The sequence below is a fragment of the Hippocampus bargibanti genome, linkage group LG01 (assembly GCF_051943395.1).
Source record: "Hippocampus bargibanti isolate YZ-2025 linkage group LG01, ASM5194339v1, whole genome shotgun sequence".
Taxonomy (NCBI): Eukaryota; Metazoa; Chordata; class Actinopteri; order Syngnathiformes; family Syngnathidae; genus Hippocampus; species Hippocampus bargibanti.
The window spans coordinates 3,941,023-3,956,202 of record NC_142734.1 but is presented as its reverse complement, the minus strand read 5'-3'; the positions used below and the strand labels follow the sequence as shown (position 1 = coordinate 3,956,202).

Genomic DNA, 15,180 nt, shown 5'->3' with positions numbered 1-15,180 from the left:
TACTATTTCTATGCACGCACGGAGAAAATTACATGCAAACATGGTCGGTTATATCGATAGTCCCGGTTATATCGATATTTTTTCGGACTCCCTTGACGATCGATATAACGAGACTTTACTGTAATTTCAAATGTGCACTATGAGTGGAGGTGTTGGTGGCAGCTGGTGTGCTGGACAAGAAGTCTAATGATCGTTCCAGCTTTGGCATTGTTGCTAAAGGGCCACAGTGTTGACGATATTTGACTGAAATTCACTTGAAACCATCAAGCAATGTTGTGTAATTCAAATGTAGAAAATGTGGATTTATTGGATTGGATTAGACTATATCAGCCTTGCAGTGGAGAAATTTACATTTCACAGCAGCAATGTGATGAACGTAAGAGGAAAGAAAAGGAAGAAGTAAAAAAAAACAAAATACAGGACATGCTGTAAAGGCAGCCACTTTCGCGGCGCCATCTTGTAGTCAAAAACGACAAAAAAAAAAAACGATATAACAAATATATTTTTTGTTATTTTATTTTTATTTATATTTTTTTTTGACAAAAGATGCAATTTGATCTTGTAAAAGCCATTTTTTTTGTAATTTTTTGTATCTTCATTCTGAATTAATGAGAAAAGTAGGAAGAGTGCGGCAGTTCACAGCAATTTCCTTTTATTTCCTTGTGGCCCGGACACAGTATCAAATAAAAGAGCAAAAAGCCTTACCGAAAATTGTATACAGCGTCCCCATGAGGAAGTCATTTTCTTTTGATATTCTGGACACAAACAGATACATTTCGGAGGCATTTCCCATCTGAAAGAAAAATGGGAACACAGACATAATGAAGGATGAATATTTCAACTACAGTGAGACCTCAACTTACGAACTTAATTGGTTCCCAGACAGAGTGTGTAAGGCGAAAAGTGTGTATCTCAAAAAACAAATTCCCATAGGAAACCATTAAAATGGGAATAATCCGTTCCCGGGTTTCCATAAAATATAGTTTTTAACTAAATAAGCCTTAAAACTACACACAACGTACCTTATTCTATGTATTATAAATGTGCTTTTGTATTGTAATGAAAGAAATACACTGCATTGTATCATAAAGTCACAAAGAGAGGCACATTACTATAATTAAAGAAATAAACTGTGCTGTAAAATAAAGTTTCTGTGTTCCGGAGAATGGGAGCAATAGTTGACTTAGCATAGCCATGCTAGGCCACTAAATCACACAAACGCACGCCTCGTTCGTGTTTTTCAATTATCTCCTTCTTCTCAGCGACGGTGATTTTATTTTGTGTCTTCCTGGGCTGAACACGAGCCTGTGGTGGGGTTTTTTTTCGGTCCCATCATAGTAAAATGATCAGCAAAAAGCTCCAAGTAGGCGATCGACGTGTGCATTCAATGAGAGGGGGTGTGCAAAGTAGCGCCGGCTGGAGCGCTGTTCGGTCGTGTGCTTTCGCCGAAGATCACTCCGCCAGCCGTGGTGGGTGTGTATTATGAAAATAGTGCTTATTATAAGGTTTCATTTTCATAAATTAGAGGTTCTTAAGACGAAAAGTTTGTAAGATAAGGTGTTTGTAAGTTGAGGTCTCACTGTATTTTTTTTCAACCCCTGGCAATGTGAAAGAGCAAACAACTTTTTTGAGGAAGAAAGACACTGATACTGCACTCGTTCATGACCGATCCGATTTTCTTCATGACATGATGAGTAACTGATAGAGATTAGACAGAATAAGAAGTTATCATATTTAAATGTTTCATGCTCTTATATGCTTCGTCAACATGTGTGACTCAAATACACAATTGAAGCACAGACAACCTGGGGTCAATCTGATGTCAACAGAGGACTTGGGAAACTCCTTTATCATCGAAGCAATTTACGACTTGAAACGCCTTCACAGGAAGAGCTCATTAGGTTACAAATGTATCAGTTCATGGAAGAGACAATGTTGTACTGCTTACAGCCGTTCGCACTTAAAACGCCCAGGGGTGTGGTATTATAATCAAGAAAACTGTTTTACTAATGTATCACTTAAATTTGCATGTACTCTCAATAAATAGTATGGCAGAGGGCTGCAGAATTCTTTAGATAGCGTCCAAGCTCCGTTGGAAATGGGCTGATTTGTCTGCTGGGAATTTGTGTCAACTAGTATCAAATAGTAGTCTTGGTGCAACACACAACAATTCACCATCGCGTTATTTATGTGTTTTCCTTCTAATTTTGCCATCAACACGGATCAACATGAAGTTTTCAGACCAAACAAAGTACCCAAAATGCATTGTGTGTCGCTTTCTCTGTCAGGGGCGTTCCTGACGTGACGTCACGTTAGGAATCGTCACTAACTCGAAAACAAGACTTCCTGAATATTGAGCGCCAGTCTTAAAACGTAAAATATAGCTATATGCGGTGGAACCTTTGTAAAATACGCTCAGTAGAAGTCATTTGAAGTGATTTTACAAATTATAATATAATTATAAATAATTAATAACTTGTCCGGAGGTGTCAGTTGTCCTTTAAGTCGTAAAGCAATTTGACAGTGTGAAAACAAATGAAAGATTCCCAGTCGGTAAGCTGATGAACTCATCCCCCTTCTTACTCGGAAAATGTTGTAGTAATGAATGATTGCAAGGCACCTCTGTGACAAATCAAAATTCTCTGGTATACAACATTATCGATGGGAGAAACACAGCGGAGAAGGACAACAAGGTCAAGGACGGTGGGTGGAGACTATTACTATAAAAGAATGGCAGGCTGGAACAAATGTGGGTGGACACATGAGAAACGTGCAATATCCCATGACCGAACCTGTCGGTGGAGCATGATTGAAGGGAGGATGGCAAAGATTAGTGTGCCTACTTCACCGTATACAAGAGAGGCTCATTTTGCTCATCCCTCTCACCAATGCTTGGGGGGTCCCCTCGGACAACATGGAGTGCGACTCCAGAGAAGGTGGAAGGGGGTGGGGCCCTCACACTCCCAGCGTGACCACCGGCGTGATTGTGAGCATGAATACAGAGGTTGTCTATTACAATGTGTCTCCTGTGAGCAGTGAAGGGTATAGTCAGTTGAATCAGGTATGCTCTCATATCGAACATATGGTTAGGGCAGAAGAAGCGTGTTCTACCGGAGACAAATTCCTTGTGTGTTTTACATAATTGACCAATAAAGATGATTTTTATTCTTTGTTTAAATTGTGCCTGTCTTTTAAGATGCTAAGAATGCAGAGGGAGATTAAAAAAAAGACAGAAAAGAGAAAATGAAATCCTCATACTGATGGTATGAAAGAAAAAACCTTCACATTGCTGATCAATGCATACGTTTGATAGAACAATTGAACCAGAATCTGTTGAGGTGCGCAAAATACTAATAAGTCGCCTGTCTGTCATTTATCAACATGAAGTGCTTTTGGAACATCGATTTCATGTCAAGCAACCGTGGGAATATATTAAAAGCTCATTACATTTACGATGACAGTTAATGACATTAGTTCTGGACTCCAACTAGCCATGGGTGATATTGTCATCGCTGTAAAATTCTTTTTGTATATTTTGAGGCATGAGAAAATCCCGGGACTGAATTTTCCCTGTTTGTGTGCAATATACTGTAAGATGATTGCATAAGAAGTGTGCGCCACATAAACAAAACCCGCATACGCAACACACATACACTTTTACAATCCGGTTGGTTTTTACTGTTACATAATTTGCAGGCTTGCAATTTCAAATCTTTAAATCTTGTTAGATTCATCAACAATTTGTCCAAGAATGAACAAGGTCCCGTTTTCTGTGAGCTTGATCAAGCATTATACTCCAAATCGGCAGTCCCGTCATCTTTTTAAGAGGTCTGTTGGTTCGTATTTTCTCTCCATATCATTGGCCTAATATGAAAGATAAAAGAGTAGAATAAAGGGGTGTATGGGGTCTTTTGTGAGCTAAAAACACAAAGCAAGCAAAATGCAATAACAAAAGTAATTGGCAAAGGCTGTATCTCCAAGAGCACAGAGAGATGCACTTGGAGCTCTGTACAACAGTAAGATTATGTAAATAGGACATGACTGATTATTTATTTAAATAAAAAAAACTACAGCAGACAGCCTTGAGCGTTTTCTCCATCACAAACCAACAACTGCTCACCCCTTTTTCTAAAAAACAATCACTTAGCCTGACAAATGCATTCATTCTTTACTCTGTGACCTGTCAATAATTGATTTTTTTTTCTCACCGTCACAGTCCGAATAATTTATTTTCACCAATAGATGTGGCTAACATGTTTTGATATGATGGCTAATTCCAAGGGGGGTTAAACATTAAAGAGACAGGCAGACAGAGAGAGAGAGTGAGAAAACACACGCATGAAAGGGAGATGACAGAGCTTGAAACAAAAAAAACAACAAATCTGAAAGATATCAACTCAGCTAAACGGATCACAATTGATGAAGAACGACATACAATTATCACAGAGAAAGCACCTACAAGAGATCATACCTTAAGATGGTGAAAGAAGAAGTTCCTCATCAAGTGTTTAATGCTGAGGAACTCCATTCCATCAAGCAATTAACAACCATCACAAAGGTAAATAAAATGACTTTATTGTACAGTACTGTTTATTTCTGTACGACTGAGACTATAGCACATTTATTATATATAAAACACTGTATATTTTGTGTAGTTTTAAGGCTTAGAAAAAACGGATTATTCACATTTTAATGGTTTCCTATGGGAAATTAATTTTTGGGATACACACTTTTCACCTTACACACTCTGTCTGGGCACCAATTAAGTTCGTAAGCCAAGGTCCCACTGTATTCGATTATCTCTTTCGGAGGTTTTCAGTGCATCACGACTAAAGTTAAAACCTATGCAGGAAAACGAACCGTTTTCAATTGCTGTTGAACTAAATGTGTTTCTTTAGCTATTTTAACAGAAATATGTCATATGTGTAGCAGATCATGTAGCAATATGCACTAATCGTATTAACGTGCACCGGTGCTGGCGCCATGGAGTTCCAAAGTTGCGCCAGTGGCTGTCAAAATTTGTAAATGGCACATTCATGCAAAGGGTCTTCAACTTCCTTTTGATCCTGCAAATATGGCGATGATGAGTCAAATTTCAAGCTTGGTGAACAGCGAGTTTGACAAGGGCCTCTCCATCATTATTACTACTTTCGATATGAATTTGTGATGATCGAGTAGGGGGAGCTTTTTCCAAAAAGACTTACTTAGCTTCAGTGCTAGAAACAACCCTTTGAATTATATTGGAAATGCTGCACTATTCATTTTGATAACACGATCTTGCTCCCTGTGCGAGAAATGCTTTTGGGCATTGTGCAATAATACCAGACGTAATACAATATTCAGCATATTAGCATCCACATTATATACACTGTTTATGCTATTATCCATTTCTATGCCTCACAATCGGTTCAAAGATGATTTTCAATGTGCAATATCATGGGTACATATTACGCATATCAACTGTTTTTTTTTTCTTATGTTGTTCATCTTGAGTGTATTATAATTCATCAATATCCCATCACTGCATACATCACCGTCAGGACTACTCTTCTCATTTTGCGCAAGTTGTAAAATATTGCCGTTGTATAAAAAAAATGTTTGAGAGAACATCTCTGTCATAATGTCTCGTATTCAAAGCGAGTTTTCACCTCTTAGTTGATCATTATAGTCCTTCGCATGTCTAGTTGAGAAACAATGTCTGATTTCTCGACCACCGCGCCTATGTCTGAGCATTCAAGTCATGTCTGGGTGTTTCTGTGCCCAACAAGTAAACATGTGGTCGGTCTCCTGTTTTTTTTTTTTTTTTAATTGGCTCTTCTCACCAATCTTTCTCTTCACAGCATGTTTTGAAGAAAGGCTTGACGAAAACTAGGGAATAGGATATCTATCATTCATCACTTTGAGATTATGTTTCACCAAAAGACCTCCATATACTGGAGCTGCATACTATGTGCACTCGCTCCATAGTATTCAATGTCAAGTGTTATCACTGGCAACTAGTACATATACCGAAAAGGTGTCTCATCACTTGATCCTTGGAAATGCATCATCGAGCAAGTGCTCGCTGTATTAATACCAGGACGTTTTATTTGTTGTATTATGGCAATTTTGTCAATATTATTTGAAAAGTTGCATGGTTGATATAATAAAATCCAATACATATTGATTTATATAGCGCTTCAAAGGACAACCGACACCCAACAAGTTCGCCTAAGTTGCCAATATTGTAGCGGTACACTTGATTTGTGTGGATTTGTGTGGAGGCAGCGTGGGATTGTTTCCAAACAGTGACGTAGTGGGCGAAGGAGTGATTGATTGTTTCTCTATTTGGGCCCTGCGATTTACTTTCAACAAGTTCAGGGTATAGAGCGCCTTTCGCCCAAGGTGAACTGGTATCGGCTCCATAAACTCCACGTGTGTCATGATTTGCAAACTGGTGGTGGTGGTGGACCCCAAAAAAGCAGGCAGGATGAAGGAGCAAGGTGTATTTGACAAATTGTCTTGAATAAAGTGAGCAGGAACAAATTCTCAAACAACAAAGTCATCAGAACAGAAAGGTCCAAAGTAGCAAACAAAACCATGAGTAAAACGTGACAAGATGCAAAAAAAAACTGACAGGGTGAAACAAACAATGACCCAACACTGAATAGTTGTGCCGGGAGTCCTTTTAACTGCCACTAATTAAAACAACCCACACCTGTGCAGCTGCAGGCAGGGCCCTACAGTACCACCTGTTGGCCGCAAACCGAAATGTGACAATAGTAGTCCAAAAGTGATTAAAACACACACACACACACACACACACACACACACACACACACACACACACACACACACACACACACACACACACACACACACACACACACACACACACACACTTGCACGCACACACACACATATGCAAACACACACGCATTCCTGTTTCAATGGTTTTGTGAGGTCCGGATAACTCCAAATAAGGAGTGAGGACCACCGTTGCTAAGTTTAGAGAACTACATCTGAACACTAAATGTCACCCCATTTCCCACTTCAACGTCTTTAAAAACAAAGAAATAAAAAGTGGACTCGAAACTGAAATAACAGCAGGAGTGAGGTTTCTAAATGGGTACATTCAAAGTCCTCAACCCTGTGGTGAATTTGGTTAAAATATTGTTTTACTTTTTGTGGTATGAACTTTTTCCTCTCATTAACCATGCACACACACAAATAAACACTCCCAGTGAGTAAAAAAATGTGTGTATCCAAGTCAAATGAAAATACACACCAAAAAATCATTTTGGGTGAATTTGTGAGGACCTCCCTGAAACTTTAAAAGATGCATATATAGACCCTCTAGAAGCCTTTAGGATGAAAAACGTGTGAGGGACGGCCAAAAGGTCCTCACTTGTCAAAAATGTCCTCACTACATTGGTAGAAAATGTTGGTGGTCCTCACAAGACATGTCATACAAACACACACACACACACACACACACACACACACACACACACACACGCGCATACAAACAACCCCGGAATGGAAATGGGAAAAAATGGAAATTGCACTAATGTTACACATTGATATGAAGGGAAGGGGTTGCTAAATACGATCTTGCAGGGGGTCGGGCCACAAGTTTAAAACCCCATCTTTACAGTTATAAGTGAGTAGCAAAATCTTTGTTTCCATGGCATCACTTCAGAGTTAATGAAAAATGTTCTTGCACTTTCTTTTACTCTCTGTGCTGATTTAGATTGACACATCTTTTAGAATTCAACTGAAGCAAAGAAAGGACGTTACAGTTCTTGAAATGCACTGAATACTAAAGAGTCTTGTCTCGAATATTGAAAGAACATAAAAGGCATAGAAGTACATTCCTGAATATGTGACCATTAGCTGCACTGTCTGCATGCATGTGTCTTTATGCATGATTAGTATTTTCACTTCCACCATTCACCTCAAACTCTTCGTTCTCAATTAGCAGGTCTTTTAGGAATTCCGACAGTCTAAAATAAGGCAAGGGGTTCAAGAGCATTTTGGAGTCACGCTCCAATCAAAGGCTTAGAGACCCCATTCATGTTTCCTTTGCCCAGGTGTGACTAACCCCTCTTATTATTATTTTTAACCAAGGCCTCCCTCCAGAGTCAGGCCGACAGATAGGGCTCAAAAGCAAGCATTAAGTGGCTAAGCCTGCATCCATAGGGTTCAAACCACAACCACATTATAAGGCACTACAGTAGAGGCTGGTGTTGTGTAACACTTCTACGTGAGGTGGGGGGGATGGCGTCGGTGGCTGCTGACAGTTATTGCAAGACATGTTGTGGCTCAGTATTACAGTAAAGTCTCGTTATATCGATATCGGATATATCGATAGTCCCGGTTATATCGATACTATTTCTATGCACGCACCGAGAAAATTACATGCAAACAGGGTCGGATATATCGATAGTCCCGGTTATATCGATATTTTTTCGGACTCCCTTGAATATCGATATAACGAGACTTTACTGTATCTGTTTTCATTAAAGCCAACCCTGACAGAAGTGTTGACATTTATGATAATGTACCTGACTATACAGTCAAAAATGTAATTCCAAGCCACGAAAACATTGTTGAGGAAAAAAAGAAGAAGAAAAAAATGCCAACACCAGAGGCATTTTTTTTTCTTTTTGCATAACTGTCAATTCCTTCATTTACTTTTTGGCTCCACAATAATTCCGCCATTTCTGTGGTTCAAATGTGGCAGTCAAATTACCGTGCTGTCCTTGTGCCAGGCAGCAGTCTGTAGTGGCATTCAAATGTTTAGCTTCTCATTGTGTTATCCCTCTCTAGTTTTCCAACTGTCAGAATCAAATTTGATAAGAAAATGGGTGTTCAAGGCAGACATTTTTTATCTGCTCAGAAAGCGCACAAAAAGCTGCCAGAAGGGGGATAATCCTTCCAGGAAGAGTCGGAATGTCAAAAAAGCTCAGGTGACAAACGTTGGGGATGTTCTTGCGCCAAACTGTCTAAAGACATTCAGACAGAACGACATTTTGAGCAAAAACTTGAAAATGTGGCTGCGTAGGCACGACATTTCCAAGGCACAGCATGTGATGCATTTAAAACAGGGGACGGGAACCTTTTTGACAAAGAGAGCCATAAAAGTAAAATATTTTGAAATGTTTTTCAGTGAGAGCCACACACACACACACATGCATGAAAACACACATGCACACGCAGCCACTTTTCAACAAAATATCAGAATGTATTATTTAAAATAAGTTGATAATACTCACCATTAATATGAATAATTTTCCGTTCCTCATAATTGGTAAAAATCCAGCCAAACGATCGGAATGAAAGTCAACTTGCCGAGTCCATACGCGAAGTTACTGCTAGCTAGCCTGCACACAGCTCATTAGCTTCCACACTTGCTTTGTGCTGTCGCAGAAGTATATTGATGCTAACGTTAGCACGGGGGTTGTCGTGAACGTGAAGGGTACGATACTCTTCTTTTTTTTTTTTTTTACTCGTCGGGCTTATTTAAAAGGGGCATTTACCTGTTTCAACATGAACGGCCAGTATCATCCAATCAAAATTGCGCTTTCCGCCAACTGCAGCTCTAACAGGAAATGAACAGCAAAAAAGCGACAATATGTATTTAATTTTACCAGCGAGCCAGATTCAATCATCAAAAGAGCCATATATGGCTCGTGAGCCATAGGTTCCCGACCCCTGCTTTATAATATACATTTCAAAAAAAATCACTCGGGCGTATAGGAGAGAACCTCTGATCTTGCAATGTCAACAGCATCGCCTTTGCGTCGTTGGTGCCAGGTCATGCAGTGGCCCTCAATCACGTGGCGTAAATCTTTGGCTTGAGCGCACATTTAATTAAAAATGGTGTTCCAAGCTGCGCCCGCTGCCACCTTGCTCTGTTTGTCGCATGGATTTCACTGCGCTCGCTCACTGAGATGATGATTTGCCTCAGGGTGGCTCAAAGCGCAAAGCTTTAACTTGGCGTGAAGCCCTTCAGCTTTAGTTCATGGACAGTTGCAAACATTACCCAACATATATGTCACATGCGTGGTGGTGAGGACCCCATAAGCAGGCAGGAGGGAGGAGGAGGGTCATGTTGATAAATTGGATTCATAAAATACTAGGGACAGTAAATCCAAAGCAAACAGTGCTGAAAACAAATAATAATCCAAAGTAACAAACAAAACCAATGCCTGAAGCAAATAAATAACTGCAACAGAAACAATGACAGAAACAAACCGGACACAACCCTGAGTGGTTAGACAGGATCAGACACTCGCAGTGAATGAGTTAAGCTCCTTTATTGTATTCATTTGTTTTCTTGCAGGCCACTTCAGAGTTACGTTTTCGCTGATATGGCCGGTGCCATCTTAACTTTATTTATTATTACCAATGACAAGTTGACATTTCTGCATCCATTTCAAGAAGAATCATGATTGTTGACACACATGATTTGATCCGCTGACCACATGATGTGTGTGTGTGGGGGGGGGGCTGATCTGCCACACCCCTGGGCCTTGTATTTGACGCCTATGGCTTAGACTGTGTGTCCACAGTAATGAGCTCTTTTTTTTGAGGGGACATCTAAGCAAGGCACAATTTGATTGGCTGCTTGCAGGGTTGAGGAAATGAGCTGCTTCTATTAGGTTAATTGCCTCCAATTTACCCTTTTCTCATACACACAGTGACACATTTAGAATGAGAGAGAGAGAGAGAGAGAGAGAGAGAGAGAGAGAGACGAATGAAACACCACAAACAAGGAATACATTTTACTCTCTATGTTGTTTTTAAAATAAAAAAAGGAAATTGGTGACAGTGTATACTACTTAGCCCCAAAGATAAAAACTATGGATCTATTCCAAATACACACACGCACACACACACACGCACACACACACACGCACACACACACACACACACACACACACACACACACACACACACGCACACGCACACACACACACACACACACACACATACATACATACATACATACATACATACATACATACAGACAGACAGACAGATATACATACACAAACATACATACACGCATACATACACGCACACATGCACACATGCACACATACATACATACATACATACATACATACATACATACATACATACATACATACATGCACACGCACACACACACACACACACACACACACACGCACACACACACACACACACACATACATACATACATACATACATACATACATACAGACAGACAGACAGATATACATACACAAACATATACACACACATACATACACGCATACATACACGCACACATACACACATACAAACACACACACATACATACATACATACATACATACATACATACATACATACATACATACATACATACATACATATATACATGCACACGCACACACACACACACACACACACACACACACACACACACACACACACACACACACACACACGCACACACACACACACACACACACACACACGCACACACACACACACACACACACACACACACACACATAGATCGATAGATAGTTGATGCACTACAGCTACATATATCAATATGCCTTTCTTGATACTTGCACTATCTTTTTGTATGAAACTGTTTTGCACATTTGCAGCCTACAGTTGACATTTTTATTTCACTGTGCTTAGAATCCCTTGTTTTCTATCCTTCTAGACCTGCTTCAAATTTCCATTCCCTCTCATTCCCTCAGGTCCTCATCCCCCCCCCCCCCACCTCAGCACGATGAGGCGCAGAGCTTCCAGCCGCTTTGCCCCCAATCACTGGCACTCACTCCCACCCAATATCCGAAATATTGATTCTCTCATTCAATTCCCATCTCAAAACCCACCTATTCAAACTTGCATGTTCGACTTCATCTCTTCTTTTATTTATAATTTTACCAGTGGTTTCATCGTTCTTCATTTTGATTGTAAAGTGTAAAGTCCTTGAATGTTTTGAAAGGCGCTTATGAATAACATTTATTCTTGTTATTGTTACTGTTTTGATCACAGTGATATCTGGAACCGTTTTATTGGCCAAACCACCCCCGACAGCTTGACTGAACAATAATAGTCCAGAGATCGTAAAAGATGGGCAATGATCTTGATATAAGTCATGTAGTGTTGTCATTCTCACAGAGAAACAGCAGGATTTGGCTGACCCTTTGTTTATTGTGAGAGATGACATGTCTTGTTGTTATTGTTTGACCAATGCTTGCTTCACGACTGACTGTTTGTACACCATCTGGACAATAAAATACAATACAATGCAATACATATTGATTTATATTGCGCTTTAACAGCTGAAGCCGTAACAAAGCGCTTAACGTGATCAGCTATTATACATGGGAAATAAAGTAGCCTTAATTATATTTCTTTATTGGGTTGCATGCACTTATTTTGCACCTTTGTTATAATCATTTCAACCATATGGAAATCCAATGTCCGGAAAAATGGCAGAAAATATTCCAATACAGTGCAAACAGGGTTTCTGTGATGCAAGCGTGAATACACCCACAAAGCACTTTTGACCTTATGTAAAAGCACAGTAAAATTCAACAGTCTTTTATTTAATATTAGCGTGAAAAAACAGTAATTCATTTCAAATTTCCCCATTGTGGCACTATTAAATGCTTTCTGATTCTGACAATAAATGCATTATTTGTGATCATGAAAATTATTAAAAAGCATTATTTCACCTGTGGATGCCAAAATTGGTAGACCGTACGTGAGCGCTAAAAAAAAAACTGAAAGTCTACAAACGCGACAGAATTTGACTATTCTCAGCAGGCTTCACTATTTGATTTTGGGCTCCTCTTTCCCACTTTCCAGTCAAGGTTTGCAAGAAATGTGATAATGTGTTAATTAGTTAACACATTTCTGGAATTCTCTGCCTATATTCACTCAGTATTAATAAATCCAATTCCACAGATTTGATGAATAATAAATGAATTCAAAGAAAAACACTAGACGAGGCCACTTAATCAGAGCTTGTGAAGAACTTTGCCATCAAAAACTTAAAGCACAGTCGGTGCTGCTCTTGATCCAATAAATACATGATTTGAATAGCAAAGCAAAGGCTTGGGGAGGCCAAAGAGCTTCGGAATTCGGTGCAGAGAAATGCCTGAATATCAGACGATGACTCATTTGTGTCGTACTCAGCAGCAAAATTAATCAAAAGACTATGCAACAGAAAGAATGATGCTTGTGTTGAAAGAAAAGGAATCCATTTCAGACATACGAACATTTTTGTGGGTATAGTATGTCGAAAAATGTTCGGACAGAGATTCTGTAAATTCGATTTTTGTTTACGCGACGGACACCAAGGCTGATCAATCAGCACTATGCTAAAGTATTGCCAATGAGTTCAGGCCCTGATCCGCCGAGCTTGTTTACGATTGGCTGCGTAGAGTTTGTGGGCGGAGAGGAAATCCTTCTTCTCAGTTGAGGCTCCGAGGAGGAAGCGAATGGATATATGTCTTCGTACTAAAGTAGGTGTGAATTTATTTTACGACTTTTCGAGCATCTGTGTTTTAAACTTCCCCTTTCAGTGTTTCACTTCAAGGGCAACCGATACGTCCGGACAAGTTGTGTCCATAATTTGTAAAATGACTTCAAATGACTTCGACTGAGCGCATTTCACAAAGATTCCACCACATATAGCTATATTTTACGTTTTAAGACACGCGGTGAATATTCAGGAAGTCGACGATGCCTGACGTGACGTCATGTCAGGAACGCCCGTGGCCGATAAAGTGACACACAATGCATTTTGGGTACTTTGTTTGGTCTGAAAACATCGAAAAAGGAAAACACACAAATAATGTGATGGTCAATCGTTGTGTGTTGCACCAAGACTACTATTTGATACTAGCTGACACAAATTCCCAGCAGACAAATCAGCCCATTTCCCACGGAGCTTGGGCGCCATCTTGTGCATTTTCTGGGCGCTACATTCGAGTCCAGATGGCACGAATTGATACGGAAGGAGTTTTTTAATCGATTGCAAACATGTATGCGTTCCTCTTCAGAACTATTTGAATCATATTCATAACTGGATGAGTAGCAAGAAAGCATCTGCTCCGAATCTGAACTCTCTGAAGCCATTGTTTTGATTCTGGAGCAAGGTAAGACGTCCTGGAGTGACGTTACGAAGTGGGGGCGGGACTTTCCGAAAATGCCCAATTTGCAGCTCATTTTGTTGCAGTTTTAGCACACTTTAAGTCATTTTTATTGGTGTTTTGCATTGGAGTAAAAATATCAGTCTGCGTGTTTTAGGTATTTTAGATGCTATAAAACGTTTTTCTGATGTTAGTCAATTAGGAAACAAAAAAAAATGGTGTGGGTTGTCCTTTTAACATACATTCCATACAACATATCACACTGAAGCAACTTATGAACAAATTCAACTTACGAACGACTGCTTGGAACGTATCTCGTTCGTAAGGTGGGGAGCGTCTGTACTTCAGGTTTACATTGGTTCGCTTCACAATAAACAGTTTATGGGTGATTACCGTTGACGTAAGGAACAATGGTGCACAAATACAAGACATGGAATCAGCAACAAGATAAACATAGCGCTGCCTCGCCACAGCTTGCACAAGACTGGGTATTAAGGCCACTGCCTCTGGGGCCGTTGTTAATAGTGCCAGAGTCAAATCCATTTGAATAAAAGCACATGAGATATGCACACCCGTGTATACTTATGAGTCTTGACATCGAATCATACACCATGGAGCATTTCTTGACATGAATAAAAAACATGCAGTGCTTGCACAAACTTTACAATAGATATCCTTCAGTATGTGGACCACTCTTGGTATATCACGAACACATGTCCAAAAGCAGTTATGTAAGTGATTTGTTCTAAGTGCCTCTTAACTGTATGGACTCTATTTTTGACTATCCCCAAGGTGGCATGTGTTGTCTCTGAGAATGGAGGTGGTAATGTTACTAATTTTGCAGATGAGTGCAGGCCGACAGATCTGAGGGAAGTAGGGGCCGCGCCACTGTTGAAGTGGATACAGGCGTCTTCAACAGGAGCCAATTAGAATGGTTCCTTTCATTTCCTTTAAATTTGAGTTGCGGACGATCATCTTGACATGGTGGATTTACATATGCTCTGTGAAGTGAGCACTTGGAGACTACCTTCCCGAGTTTTTTTTC

The 15,180-nt window shown here is 39.8% G+C and overlaps 1 protein-coding gene across 3 annotated transcripts in view; it reads right to left on the bottom strand.

Annotated features, from left to right (window-relative positions):
- opn7b (opsin 7, group member b) overlaps positions 1–15,180 on the bottom strand; it is a 60,561-nt gene that overhangs the window by 20,938 nt on the left and 24,443 nt on the right. For all 3 annotated transcript variants that reach the window (XM_088990893.1, XM_088990877.1, XM_088990886.1), the window contains one exon: positions 706–793. In XM_088990893.1, coding sequence (XP_088847019.1) covers positions 706–793 — 88 coding nt within the window. The remainder of the gene's footprint in view (positions 1–705; positions 794–15,180) is intronic.